The sequence below is a fragment of the Lottia gigantea genome (genome assembly GCF_000327385.1).
Source record: "Lottia gigantea unplaced genomic scaffold LOTGIsca_1, whole genome shotgun sequence".
Taxonomy (NCBI): Eukaryota; Metazoa; Mollusca; class Gastropoda; family Lottiidae; genus Lottia; species Lottia gigantea.
Genome location: NW_008706746.1, coordinates 4,251,613 through 4,265,684, shown reverse-complemented (window position 1 = coordinate 4,265,684; position 14,072 = coordinate 4,251,613). Strand labels below are relative to the sequence as shown.

Sequence of the window (14,072 nt, the reverse complement as noted above, 5' to 3'; positions counted from 1 at the left end):
CCATTTAAAATTTAATAGAGGTCAAGTTTAGAAATTCATATGATGTTTTCGAATAAAAGTCCAATATATGTGCAATTAAATGCAAAAACAAGTCAAATTGACAGATGATGATGGTAGCTGAAGTTAATTAGGTGACTATATTCCTTCAAACATATATTTAGTGATTATAACTCTTCTCTATCTTTTTCTAATAAATCTACATCATTTTGATCATAGTTCTGTTCATCATCCTTTTGTAATTCTTTATCTAGTTCTTCTTCTTTTGATAAAACTTCTTCCTCATCTTCTGCTACAGGTAGAGGTTCCTTTAAATCCTCACTTGTACATACATCTGGGTTTATACAAATTATGAAAAATACATTTACTTAGTAAAGCAAGATTTCACAGAGATTCTTAGCAAATTTATATGTGTCAGGAACACATAAAATAATTTCTTACTACAATTCCATCAAACGACTATGGTTCCAAGAAAAACTGTATATGTACCCGTACCAATAAATTGAAATGGTTTTTGTTAAGTCCAACGCAGACGAGGAACATTTCTGTCGACGAACAAAAACATCGAACAAATATATTTGTTATCCGTTATCCGCAGACGACAAACATAATTCCGCAGACGATGAACATTTAGCTCGAACAATAAGCCAGTGCCACGGAAAATCACATGACCTCAAAATGGCGACGTCCAGAAGAAAATGTAAAATTGCGTTAGCTATTTTATTAATTTTAAAAAGACGCCAACGTAGGCGGCGAAATGGGAGCATTAGGGGCCGGTTTCACAAAAGAGTTTGCAACCGATCGCAAGTCGTTCGTAAAACTTACGATGGATTTCACGAAATAAATACAGTCGCAACTTTGGTCGTTCAAATCTCACATGGATTTAAAAGTGGGCCTACCCTAAGTGGGTGTGTCAAGTGCAAGTAAAAACAGTATGCCTGTCTCAGACACTCGAGTAAACATCTCCTACTGTCCTAGCTTTGCCGAAAGTAGGATATTTGAGTCTCTCAGTCTCAAATGGACAGGTCTAGGATGGAACATCTATTATAAAATAATTGGTAAAATTGGAAGAGATGGTCTAAGAGATTCTTTTTACTGTCCCCACTGACGACGGACTCACACAGTAGGCTACAAAGTTTTGCCTGGACATTTTGTTTGACATTCTCTGCTTTGGAATCGTAGGTCTAAATAAAATGCTGCTATTACAGATATTGCCGAGATGTCCTGTCGTACCAATGTACTATAGTCCACAAGAGAATGCAAATTCACTGAAAATTTGGTAAAATTTGACGCTCGCTTTGCTTTGACATTTCTCTTTGTCCGCCATGTTGGCACCGTCGTCACAGAAACACGCCCATATGGATTCAACGTCGTAAAGAGCAGGGTGTGTTCGGCAACCTTGTAAATTTACCGGTTGTTTCCAGGGATTGTGCTATTTCTTGCATAGCAGCGTACTTTTTGTTCCTGTCTGAATAATCGGGCGAAGAAATCATAAACAAACAGGCAGATAGCGACCACATATATTCTAAAATCTGCTCCTTTTCCACAGTCCAAAATTTTGTGTTGGTAGATTCACTGGACGTCGCCATTTTGAGTGTCATGTGGTCTGGCTTCGATCGCTGATTGGTCTTTCGTCGATGAATGTTCGGCGCTAATGTTCGTCGTTAACGCAGACGGCGAACAAAGAATTGTTCGGGAGGCGAACAATCTTAAAAAATCAAACATGTTTGATTTCACGAACAATTCTCACAAACATTTTTGTTCGTGTTTCTGTAATCCGCAGACGGTGAAAAAAATGATCGAAACAAAATTTTTACGATTGTTCGCTTAAAATGTTCCTCGTCTGCGTTGGGCTACAAATACAAATAGTAATAAACAAAGTAACATATACACTCTTCAGCTTTGCATACCTATATGAGAGTTTACATAGGTAACATTGACATTAAAACCATGCCCAAGACAAATGAAATGGCCGTTTTCACATACCTACATATTATTCAAGAGTTTTGTGCAGGTGTTTATAAATCTAGCAAAACGAAAAACAAAAATATGTTCAGACAGCAAAAGAGTTGATTGGCTGGTTTGACATCATGAATACTGTTTATCTCAGTCTCATATATATATATAAGGTTTACCGACTTCAGGGAAACACGGAAGAAATATAAAATAGTTTCGGATCTGTTAAAGAGACAATGCATTGGTTATAACTAATTTATTATCATTTACTTACCTACAATTTCTGTACAAATAGCAAACTCCAAAGTTTCTATATTATTATCTTTAAATACTTTTATAATTTCCTCTTCAAAATCTTCTATTATAGTATCACACTAAAATGAAAATAAGTTATACATCCTATTGTTTTATATCCTGACCAGGTGTATTGTACAATGAGGTAAATATGTCGTGACAGTGCAAGGTATCCACCTGTATGATGTAGATCAGACTTAAAAAATGGTTCAGTTATTTTGGGTCAGAATACTTAAATTTGATGTAATTAAGGCAGGATAGATTTAACCATGCTTTAAATGGGTACTTGGGTATCTGTACCGACAAATGGGCACAAATGGGCGACAATCATAGATGGGTCTATGCCACTGAGTTTGGGCCTTGCAGAAGCTGGTAATCATGTTTTATGGAACTAAATTTTAAGATAAGGTAATATACGCCCACGCGCAGCTTTGATTTTGAATAAAAATATTTAGCAGTACAGTAACAATCACCAGTATGAAATATTCAACCTTCAGTCATACACTTCTTTTGAACTCTTTAGGGCGATACTGAATAATATTGAGTATGAGTTATTGCCCTTGTTCTTGAACACATGTTCAATTTTAAGCTTGTGAACACTCTAGAAGGCAAATCTTCAGCGCGGGACTGAATAATAAAATCAAGTATTGTCAAAATCCAGCAACAATCATTGTTCGGGATCGGTGTTTCGGACTACCTGTAATGTTCGTGAACGATGATCTGACTGAACACGAAACATTACTAGGTTGTCCAAGACAACGAAACTGGACTTCCGTCTGCTTGACATTGCCACATCATCATTTTGTCATCGCCATGTTGTCATCGTTCATGTTCAGAAACATGACATCGTTCTTCATCGCATCTCATCGCATCCCAAACAATCATGTCTTGTAGAGTGTTTACGAGCAATTGTGGACGGACGGACAGATGGACGGACGGACATGGGTGATGGCAATATAAGCCCCCCATTAAATGTGGGCGTATAAAAATTATCTTACATATCGTCGTATTTTAGGAGTAAAAGATGAATCAGAAATAATATTTTTTCTTGACAATGATTGACCTTCTCTACCATATATTCTCATCATAGTATTTCTACTCAGATTATCTATTGTTTTACCATAATCTCTCATTTTATCACATATACTCTCCATTACTTCTATCAAATGAGAATGGGATCCAGCAAAAGGTATCTGAAAGTAAAACACCAGTATGTGGAGTCTAAGGCATGACTCTGCTATGTCCTTAACTATTAGACAAGGCTTATCTATAATAAATAAATAAAGTTCATCTCAGGAATAATGATTTAAAACTTTCAATGCCAGATAATAAACTGATGCCTTTTGTTGAAAAAAACCCTTAATATTTTGCACTGCTTAAGCTTATATCATATTATTTAATCATACAAGAAAAGTCCGCTCAAAAGTTCAAAATGTATGGGAAAGGTAAATCAAACCAAGATAAAACCTAATCTAGACAGGGAAGATATAGCTGTACATGTAAGGTCATACCTCTGATCTTGCTTGATTTCCATGTGTATCAACTCTGAAACTGCCAACTTCTATTGTTTTCTTAGGATCTACCTGACTAATACTCCACTTGACTTCATCTACTAGAGTCCTACAAACTAAAGAAGCATTATCTTGAAACTATTTAATCAAATCCTTTCTTCTTCAATATATATATGAATCAATGAAATGAATCAAATTGTCATGTCCTTCTGTTCTGAACTTTCTAAGGCTTGCATAGATAAACATCATAATTTTCTAGGTAGGGCCAGCATCAGCCTACATATTTTGCTAATTGCATAATTGATATGTAAGTAATGATATGTCTAAATATTTGCCTTGCAAGTTGAGAGATTGATTTCTGCTTGCAGTGTGCAGAGTTAAAATATGCTGGTCTGTTCTCTTGGACACACACCATGAAGACGTATGATATCAATAATATCTGCACATGAGAATATGAATAAGGTTTTAGAAGTGACAATATTATTTAATTCCATGGTGTGTTCTTGCTAAATTAAAGGAGAACCAGACAACGAATTCAAAATCTTAAAACTGATATGGACAATTAAAACAAAGTAGGTGACAGTATCACTTTAAACATATAATATTCTATACAAATATATATCATATTATGTAACTGTTTGGAAAAGTATACTGCAGAAGTGAACACACATATCTCATAACATGAATTTATGGTAGCAGAGCTCAAATGGATTAATTTCAGGAAAATTACTGCAAGACCTACCTGCACAATAGAGATATATATCTTTTTTACTTTCAACTAATAACAACAAATTGGTAAATACAATTAGCAGACCTGACAAATCCATTCTGATTTAACACACTTTGTTCAACACAAAACCTGTACAGATTTCATGCAAATTCTATATATAAAAAAAATATTATGGTAAAGACATTTGCAGCATTTAGCTTATATCCCTCAAACTATAAGTAAATAGAAGGACTCTGGTTAACAATGCAACCTGTAAAATCAGGATTTCCATGTCTGCATCTTGCAGAATCTGAAAGTAAAGTACAAATTTGAATGATTTCAACAGAAGTAAGTTTACTATTTGACCACCAATCTTGTTTACACAGTGAGACAAACTACTGACAATCTATAGATAGAGTAGAAATAGACGGAAGAAGCAAAAGAAACAATTGGCCTACATATTTGACCAACACTGGCATACAATATCAAAAATAAATTTAAGCCTACTACTCTCTGGCCACATCAAGTAAATCACATTTTGGCTATCATTTTTGTATGAATTGAAATATATTAATCTCCAATATTTCTGAGAGTCTTTGATTGTCTTTGGGTTGATGAAAATGCTAACTATTGAAAAATTAATTATTTGAAACTATGATTTTACAGAGGGAGAATTTCAGTTCAAAATGTGTGTCATTTTCACACGAAATTTCTTGGTGAGGAGTGTGTTCATTTCAAGTGCAAAATTTTCAAAACTTATATATTCATGGACCCAAAGGCATTCTGACAGTTGGTATGCACTTGAAAATCATATTTTGAATATTTGTGACATGAGAGAGATATATGCTGTATTAATAAAGAAATCTACTGACGTTGACAGTAGTAGAGAACCAATGCCTGCATGAGAGGCCGCTTCTAACAATAAAAGTAAAAGAACGACTTCCACCTTTTTGTTTTTCCTCTTTAACCTAAACTCAGACGTGATAATGTTTTATAGAGTTACTTAATTTTCAGCAAATATATGTAGATGAAATTAAGCAAAACAAGAGGAAAGTTGAGTACTTTTTTCCTGTGTTGTAAGCGATTTTGCCTGCATATAACCGGAAGCGGAAAGTGAAAGTAAAATGTTTTTGTTTATATCAGGTAGCTTCTTCCCGAACATTTTTATCAGTAAATTTAGACTGGTATTTATTTCTAAATAACATTTCTATTGTATAAAACATGTATTTTGCAGGGAGATCATACAGTGTATTAAAAACAATTTGGAGAAGTCAAAACCAATCATTGCGATTATTCTTTAAGAAAGTTAAAACATCATCGTCATTGAATTTAGTTTTTCCCTGTAAAATTAGTCCTGTGCTATCAGTTCCCGAATCAATACCAAAACCTCCCTATGTCACTAATAATGGATCCTATAGGACAATTGATACAATTGAAATAAAAAATGAGAACCAGATTGGACATCTAAGACAGTCATGTCAGTTAGCCAGAAAGATCCTCGATTATACTTCTTCCAAATTAGAGGTGAGATATAAACCTGATTCTATCATTCCTGTTGTGTTAGTCAGCCTTTTAAAATGAATGGGGTTGTTAAAGGGATGACCATAAAATTTTAATTTTGCTCAAATTTGGCCAATAACAGTATATATCATTCAGTGGACTTATCCAGTGTCCTAACTATACATCAAAATCCCTCTATAATCCGATATATCCACAAAATCAAGTAATTAATTATAAAATGCTAAATACATCCATTAAGCGATTTTCAGATTGTGAGTCTAGGAAATCCGGTGTAATTTTCAAGGGGAAGTAACTCTCAAGTCAGGTTTCCTGCATCCTTGATCTCTACTCTTGAATTGACCTCGACATTGTCAGACATATTTTGAAGACGGAATAATAATGCCTTGTAGGAGATTAAGCGACTCCGCGAAAAAGCAATTCATACAATTTAGAATGAATACTCCACCACTGACACAATTTTCAACGAATATTAATCATTGGCAAAGTTTGTTTGTATACACCGGAAGATGATTGTTTCCTGTTTTAGCGTTGATTATCCAAACTCTTTTTTTCTCAACTAAACGGACTTGTCGCTTGCTCACTTTTTAAAAAAATTTTGATTATAGTTTTATTGTCGCTTTTTCAAACTTGATAAAGTGTGGGATGGATTCTTATTTAACCAATGGTCACTATTAAACACAAATATTAGCCACAGGACGAGTGTATTCTAAGACGTAGTATCACTTTAAACAATCTTGTTGCAAGATGTCAAAATCAAAGAGTTATATCTTCGGATCATTTAAAGTCATCTAAATATTTGCTTTGCCAATCCTCAATTGTACTTCTTACAATAAGGTTTAGTTGGATTGCTTAAAACCATCAGATTTTAATTTTGGAAAGTGATACACAAATTTGAGTTCTATCAACTGGTAAAGCAAATAATTAAAATACTGTATCATTTTAAAGATATTTGAATCTGTAACTCTTATTTTTTTAGAACCATGTATTTGTTTTAGGTTGGAATAACTACAAATGATATAGATATAATTGTACATAATAAATGTTTAGAAGAAAACTGTTACCCATCACCATTATTATATCGTAATTTCCCTAAGTCAGTCTGTACATCTGTTAATAATGTAGCCTGTCATGGTATACCTGATTCTAGACCACTACAGAATGGTGATCTCATCAATATAGATATTACTGTAAATATTACTACTGTTTTACTACCGTTTACTGTTGGCAATGTCTATAGCTCTTTTAGCAAGGATGTGGACTGTTTGAAAGGAATTCTGAGTTGACAAACCGATCTCAGAGTAGCATTAGGTGTCTTGAAAAATCTCCATGTGGTACCTTACTAGTGACACCAATCACAGTACTTATTTTGGTGGAGTTCAATTTAAATGCAGTCACTGGACTAAAGAGTTTATTAATTTATTTCCAGCTGATGAAGACAATCTTTGAGAACAAAAGTTGTTTTTCTTGTAGTATGCAATATTTATTTCTGTTTTGAATTGCTCTGTTGGTTATACAGGTTTACTATAATGGATATCATGGTGATTTATCAGAAACTTATATCGTTGGTGATTGTGATGAATCTGGGCACCATTTAGTTGATGCTGCAAGAAAATGTCGTGATGCTGGAATACATGCCTGTAAACCTGGTGCCATGATCTCAGACATAGGCAGGAATATTAGGTAAGTTCAAAGTTCTAGCTCTTTATACTTATTCATGATAACTTCAATGGATTCTTATCCTTGCACTGAATGGAGCAGTAGGTTTAAAATTAACAATAATCTTCATTTGAACAACACAAGGTCACTTGTTGGGATTTTAAAAAATTGTATGTTGTCAGATTTCTTGATTAAAATTATTCACCAGCAACAAATGTAAGCTTATATTTTTAAAGTGTGGAAAATACTAAACTAGTGTCCAAAAGAAACGATACCACCTGTTTGCAACGACATAAAAGAAAAACTAAACAATGCAGAAGTTTAGGATTGGTGTTATGCTTTTGAGAAATCCTTTCACAACATCTGTACAAAAATTTCATTTCAATAAAATCTGTACAACCAATATGACAAGCCTTTAAAGATGGGTGGGGTCGAAAAAAGAACATTTCGTTAGAGCACTGATCACAGAAACAACGGGAAATGTCACACCATACGTCACAAAGTCCAGTCAGTAGCGGATAAGTCCACCGTGAGCATCAATACACGCCTACGGACTGATGCCGTCAAACGTCTGATGACGTTGGGAGTGATGCGTTGCCATTCCTCGAGGAGATATCGTTCCAAGTCCTGGACGTTGACTGGAGGCACACGACGACGTCGGATTTGCCGATCGAGGTGGTCCCATAAGTGCTCGATGGGATTCATGTCCGGTGAACATGCGGGCCATGGCAAAACCTGTACGTTGGCGTTGGCAGTTGCCAACGTCAAACTCGCCTGGCCCAGATCAGTCTGTTGTTCCGGTGTCGAGGCGTCAGGAGTGGTTCGCGGTAGGGATGACGTGGCCGGATACCATACTGCCGTAGTCTCCTGTAGATTGTCTGTCGACTGATCCTGTGTCCCAGTGCTGTAGCCGCCGTGGACGTCGCTGTTACGGTGCGATTCCTCAGGTGTAATACCCGAATGTAACGATTTCACGGGGCGTGGTTACTCGTGGTCTTCCACTCCTGGGCCTGTCTGACGTCTGACCTGTCTGACGTAACCGCTGCATCAACCTGGTGATAGTGATGCGTGCGCAGCCCAACCTTCTGGCGACGTCGACGTGTGTCGCTCCTTGTTGGACCATTCCAAAGGCTCTCTCTCTCGATGGCTGTCAAACGTGGCATATCTAGTGTTCTTTTTGTTGCTGTGATATCAACGTGTCTGATCAGCCGTTTTATACAGTTTTATGCATGTGCAGAACATGCTAGAGAGGGAAATGTCACTTTCATGAAATTTACGTTTTTTCCCGGAAGTGATCACGTGTTCACGGTATTTTTATCGACTATGCTGTGTTTGGGATGTGCAATACGAATTGGCATGTTTTCATATTAGACAATTCACTTAGTAAAAAACAATTTTGAAAATAAGTTGGTATCGTTTCTTTTGGACACTAGTTTATTTAGATAATTAGTCCTTAGTGAATATTTCAGAAAATTGACCCTGAAATGTTAGTATGAATTTTGATTTATGGTGGTGTGTAAAGTGTAACCATACCTTGCACAAATGTTCACTGCTGTACAAATTAATTCAAATCAAAAGTAATAGTCTAAATTTTTCATTTTTAAGTGAAGAAGCGGAGAAAGAAAATGTAAATATAATATCAGTATTTTGTGGTCATGGTATAGGAGAATATTTTCATGGTTTACCTAGCATTATTCATGTTGGCAAGTAGTTTGTTTTCTAAGATTCACTCAATTGAAATTACTTACATATATTTTATATTTTTTTTCTATCAAAATTAACTAAAATATCTTAATTACTTTGAAGCTTGTGTTATAGTGATTTTAATATATTGATAGTTTTTTCTGCAAAATTATTAAGAAATACTTTGCAGCATGAAACCCCTCAGCTTTCAAATAAATTGTTGTAGTAATTATGTGTACACAATCAAAAAATATCTACCAGATGCTATCATCAGCAAGTTTCATAATGATAGGACAATATAATCAGATATTATTTTATACAGAAACAATAAATGAGGACAATGTCATGATGGAAGCAGGTATGAGTTTTACTGTTGGTAAGTTAAAAATTCTTGATTTATCATCATGCCTGTGTGTTCAGTTGTAGTCTGATAATTAGGTTTCTTCTTAAAGAGACAAGTTTACTATTTTTGGGAGTTGATTTGGGTCAAGAATATATAAGTAAATTGTCTTCAGAAATACAAAAATCACAAAATTCCTTCAAAAATACCTCAAACCATGAATTTCAATTTGAATTCTCTATGAAAACATGATTGTATTTCATTATAGAACCAGTTATAACAGAAGGTAATGATGAAGTAGTAATATTAGAAGATGGTTGGACAGCTATAACCAAAGATAACTGTAGAACAGCTCAATTTGAACATACAATTGTAATTACATCTACTGGTGTAGAAATATTAACTTTATAATTGCAGTGCTTTGTTTTTTTTTTTTTTTTTTTTTTTTTTTTTGAATTTTACCTTCGCTTGTTTTCTAAGAAGGCAACATACCACAGACTGTCTGTTACTGTTTGCTAGTCAAAATAGTGGTCCATTATTTGTTAAATGTAAATTGGCACCCTTTTGACCAACAGGAAATGAGCCGTGGACAATGGCTCTTTTTCAATTTTTTCCATTAATCAGCTTTAATACTCGTCTGAATTTGCTCAAACTGTACTGTTTATTACTTCGCGCTAATGACTACAGGATAGCAATTGAAAAAATCGACAATTTTGACTTTTGTCGCTGACTTTTTGAGTTCCAATTTTTGAGTTTTTTAACCTTTTTTCTAACTTCTGCAATTCTATTTCGATCAATCTGAAAACTTACAGAGTAATAGACACTTTCATTGCGAACATAAACAAATTTTCAAAATTTTGATATCACTTCCGGTTTTGACGCTATTCGCTTCTAAAATATAAAATTCAACTTCCGGAATTTTGAAGAAATTTAAAAAATTCTTTTTGCAATATGTTACAAATAGCCATACAAAAAACTTCAAATCAAAAAATCCGACCCGGATGTAACAGAGTGGTCGCCATATTGATATGTCATACTTCTGTAAAATTCAAAATGGGGCCTCAGGGTATAGAGCGCTTTTCATAATTTTGGTATATCTGGATATCACAATCGATTGCGAAAAGAAATTTGGAAGCCGATTTTTGAATTTCGATTTTGCTTTTCTTTTATTTCCGGTTAAAAATTTTCGGTAATGCCCAAAATTTCAAAGGCTCCTATTTTGTGACCTTGACCTTTGGTTACCTTGTGGCCTGTACAAAATTTGTTGCTCTCGATGATATCTATCCAGTGATATACTCATTTGTGGTGTGCAATGTTTACTTCCGGTTTTATAGCGGATTGAAAATTACGATTTTTATCTTCAAAGAGCTCTGACACGTGACTTAATTTACATACACCAAAAATTCTTATTGAATCTTACTACTGTTCATCTGCCCTTTGTAATGATATATAACACTAGATATTTCAATCAAAATTGCGCTTTTTAATATATGAAAATTTTGTACTTTCTTCTATAGTAACTGTGCGTAATTTTCTATAAATCGAAATGGGGCCTCATGGTGTAATCCAATTTGTGTAAATTTGATATCTATGGTATCTACTATCGATTGCTAAATAATATTTGAGAACCGATTTTTGAATTTTGATTTTGCTTTTTATTTATTTCCGGTTGAAAAATATGAATACTTTGAAGGGTCGTATATCGTGACCTTGACCTTTGGTGATCATGTGACCAGAACAATTTTGATAGCTCTCGACGAGATCTTTCCAATGGTATATTAACGTTTATTGTACGGTGTTTACTTCCGATCTTATCGCCATTTGAAATTGATGAATTTTATCTTGAAAAAGTCGGGTTTTCCGCTTGTAAGTTTTTGTGTGGTCTAAACGATAAAGGTAGTTTGCTCCCTTCATCTGTTGTTGAATGCGATGTGAGTTGAAGCGATCTGTCGAATATGCTTTGCGTTTGGGCGATCTATATCCATTTATTTATGATAGGAAATTATGTTACTGTTACGATACTTTGCGGCACAGTTTTAAGCGTAAAATCAAAACTGTTACGCACTGCATCAGAACCTCGCGAAGTCTGTGGATCTAGTTTATCTTGTTAATAAAACAAGTTTGAGTGAAAATTAAATACGAAATTGTATGTGTAAATGTTGGGTTGTAAACACAATACAGTGTAATGATTCAAATATTATTTATTAAAATGTGTGCACTAAATACTTCTTTTCTAATCTTTTTTGGAGGCCATTAGATAAGAAATTTCATTGAAGAAAATGTGATTGAAACACTCTGGTGTTGACATATCACCTTTAATACTAGTATCGTATTAACAGTTTGTGAACTGTCAGGGCAAATATAACAATATACATAAACAAGTTAGAAAAACTAGTCCTCTGAAGAAAATCAACAATAAGTAGGCAAGTTTCATGCTACTGAAAATAGATATAAAAAAAAAAAAAACATCTGTTATTCTCTTTTAAATAGCACTTTAATTATAAGTATCACACTTCAGTACATTTCTACTCACAAATATTAATTTAGTTAAGTTACTTTATAAGATCTTATTTTAATGAAACAATATCCAAGCTTTACTTCATTTAAATCTTTTTGTTTATTTATTTTTTTAACATGAAAGTCTTTTCATATCTATTGTTCACAATTTCTTGTTAAACACTTCAAAATTTTACCAAACTTTTCTGGAGCACTAGCAAGTTTACAAAACTTTTCTTGATTATTCCTGTAGTTTTCCAGTGAGTAATTTTAAAACAGAACTAGCTTTTTCTCTGACTTCCCATGTGCCGTCTTCATTCAGTCTATTAGCAGCTATTAATAACATCTCTGTATCAGATGTTGATGACAAATTCACAGCTCCACCATCTACAAAATATATACCATTATTTTAGAGTCATACAATAAGATTGAAGTATGAGTTTATATTTAATTGCAGGCAACCTAGACACATCATTTTCAATCTGACTACTGCCTCTGATACTGATATTGGTTCTGTTAATGCAATTAAATAACTTTCCCCCTTTATAATTAATTCCTTCGCTATTAATAGAAGCAAAAAGAAAGCATCATGTCAATAACTTTTTCAGTAAAAAATGTCAATTTCGAAGGCCACCAAGATGTAAAATGTGTAAATTGTTTTTAACATATTTAAATAAAACTGTAAGTTAACATTAAACTCACCTATTAATTTTGTTAATAAAGTTTCAATAATGACTAAAACTTGTACTTTAAGTACTGTATATTTTGAAGTGTTCCCTAAAAGATAAAGCCAAAAATATATTGTGACATCATTTATACGAGTTCAAATTTCATGGTTTGGATAATTCATAATGCATTTCCAAAATCTTATACCCACTAGATATTTTGATTCATGAATCAGCAGAACCACATTTTTTATTAGCTGTTGAACTTAAGGCTAGGGCACATTTTCAAGAAAAATAGTGGAGTCAAAACCCCGAGAGCTCAAGATGCAATTTAAACCCCATTCACTAATTTCAAATTTTTTTCTCTAAATCATTGGTGAATATCTTTTATTTCTTGTTTGCTGAAAAATACCCCTTTTTTTCACCCACAAAAAAAGATGACTGCAATAAATTCAATGTCTAAAGATATACTCAAGCAGATTTTTGGAGCATCCATAACTACTATTGCTATTAAGAAATGAAGTGGATATATCCTCTCCATGTTATATGTAGGTGCTACATTACACCTGTATTTGATATTATTCTGCCAAGAAAATGTACCTAGTAAAGGCAGTATAGTTTGTATAATAATTGAAATACTATCACTTAGTTCTTCATCAGTAGATCTTATCTTATCTTTCTGTAATACATGTAATCTGAAATATACAGAAATTACTTAATTTATCATCTGACAGTAGATCTTATTTTATCTTTCTGTAATACATGTTATCTGAAATATACAGAAATTACTTAATTTATCATCTGACAGTAGATCTTATTTTATCTTTCTGTAATACATGTAATCTGAAATATACAGAAATTACTTAATTTATCATCTGACAGTAGATCTTATTTTATCTTTCTGTAACACATGTAATCTGAAATATACAGAAATTACTTAATTTATCATCTGACAGTAGATGTTATCTTTTTGTGATACATGTAATCTGAAATATACAGAAATTACTTAATTTATCATCTGACAATAGATCTTATTTTATCTTTCTTTAACACATGTAATCTGAAATATACAGAAATTACTTAATTTATCATCTGACAGTAGATCTTATTTTATCTTTCTGTAATACATGTAATCTGAAATATACAGAAATTACTTAATTTATCATCTGACAGTAGATCTTATTTTATCTTTCTGTAACACATGTAATCTGAAATATACAGAAATTACTTAATTTATCATCTGA

The 14,072-nt window shown here is 33.4% G+C and overlaps 2 protein-coding genes across 2 annotated transcripts; one reads left to right on the top strand and one right to left on the bottom strand.

The window, feature by feature from the left end:
- On the bottom strand, positions 1-5,381 carry LOTGIDRAFT_227967 (hypothetical protein). The gene is made up of 6 exons (XM_009045632.1): positions 5,340-5,381; positions 4,501-4,777; positions 3,759-3,874; positions 3,246-3,440; positions 2,228-2,327; positions 1-331 (listed from the first exon to the last, which is right to left on the bottom strand). The coding sequence occupies exons 2-6, from the start codon at positions 4,583-4,585 to the stop codon at positions 165-167; spliced, it is 663 nt and encodes a 220-aa protein (XP_009043880.1). The 5' UTR covers positions 4,586-4,777; positions 5,340-5,381; the 3' UTR covers positions 1-164.
- Positions 5,382-5,688: 307 nt separating this feature from the next.
- LOTGIDRAFT_103195 (hypothetical protein) lies at positions 5,689-10,078 on the top strand (the record flags this gene model as incomplete). Its single annotated transcript, XM_009045631.1, has 6 exons — positions 5,689-5,991; positions 6,984-7,175; positions 7,505-7,668; positions 9,250-9,343; positions 9,664-9,703; positions 9,936-10,078. 6 exons carry the CDS (start codon positions 5,689-5,691, stop codon positions 10,076-10,078), a joined length of 936 nt encoding a protein of 311 aa, XP_009043879.1.
- Positions 10,079-14,072: the final 3,994 nt, after the last annotated feature.

Coding starts and splice junctions, on each gene's coding strand:
- LOTGIDRAFT_227967 (XM_009045632.1), bottom strand. CDS start 4,585: ATGGATTTGTCAGGTCTGCTAATTGTATTTACCAATTTGTTGTTATTA. Junction 2,328..3,245: donor CTCCTAAAATACGACGATAT/GTAAGATAATTT, acceptor TTTTCATTTTAG/TGTGATACTATAATAGAAGA. Junction 332..2,227: donor TATTTGTACAGAAATTGTAG/GTAAGTAAATGA, acceptor GTATAAACCCAG/ATGTATGTACAAGTGAGGAT.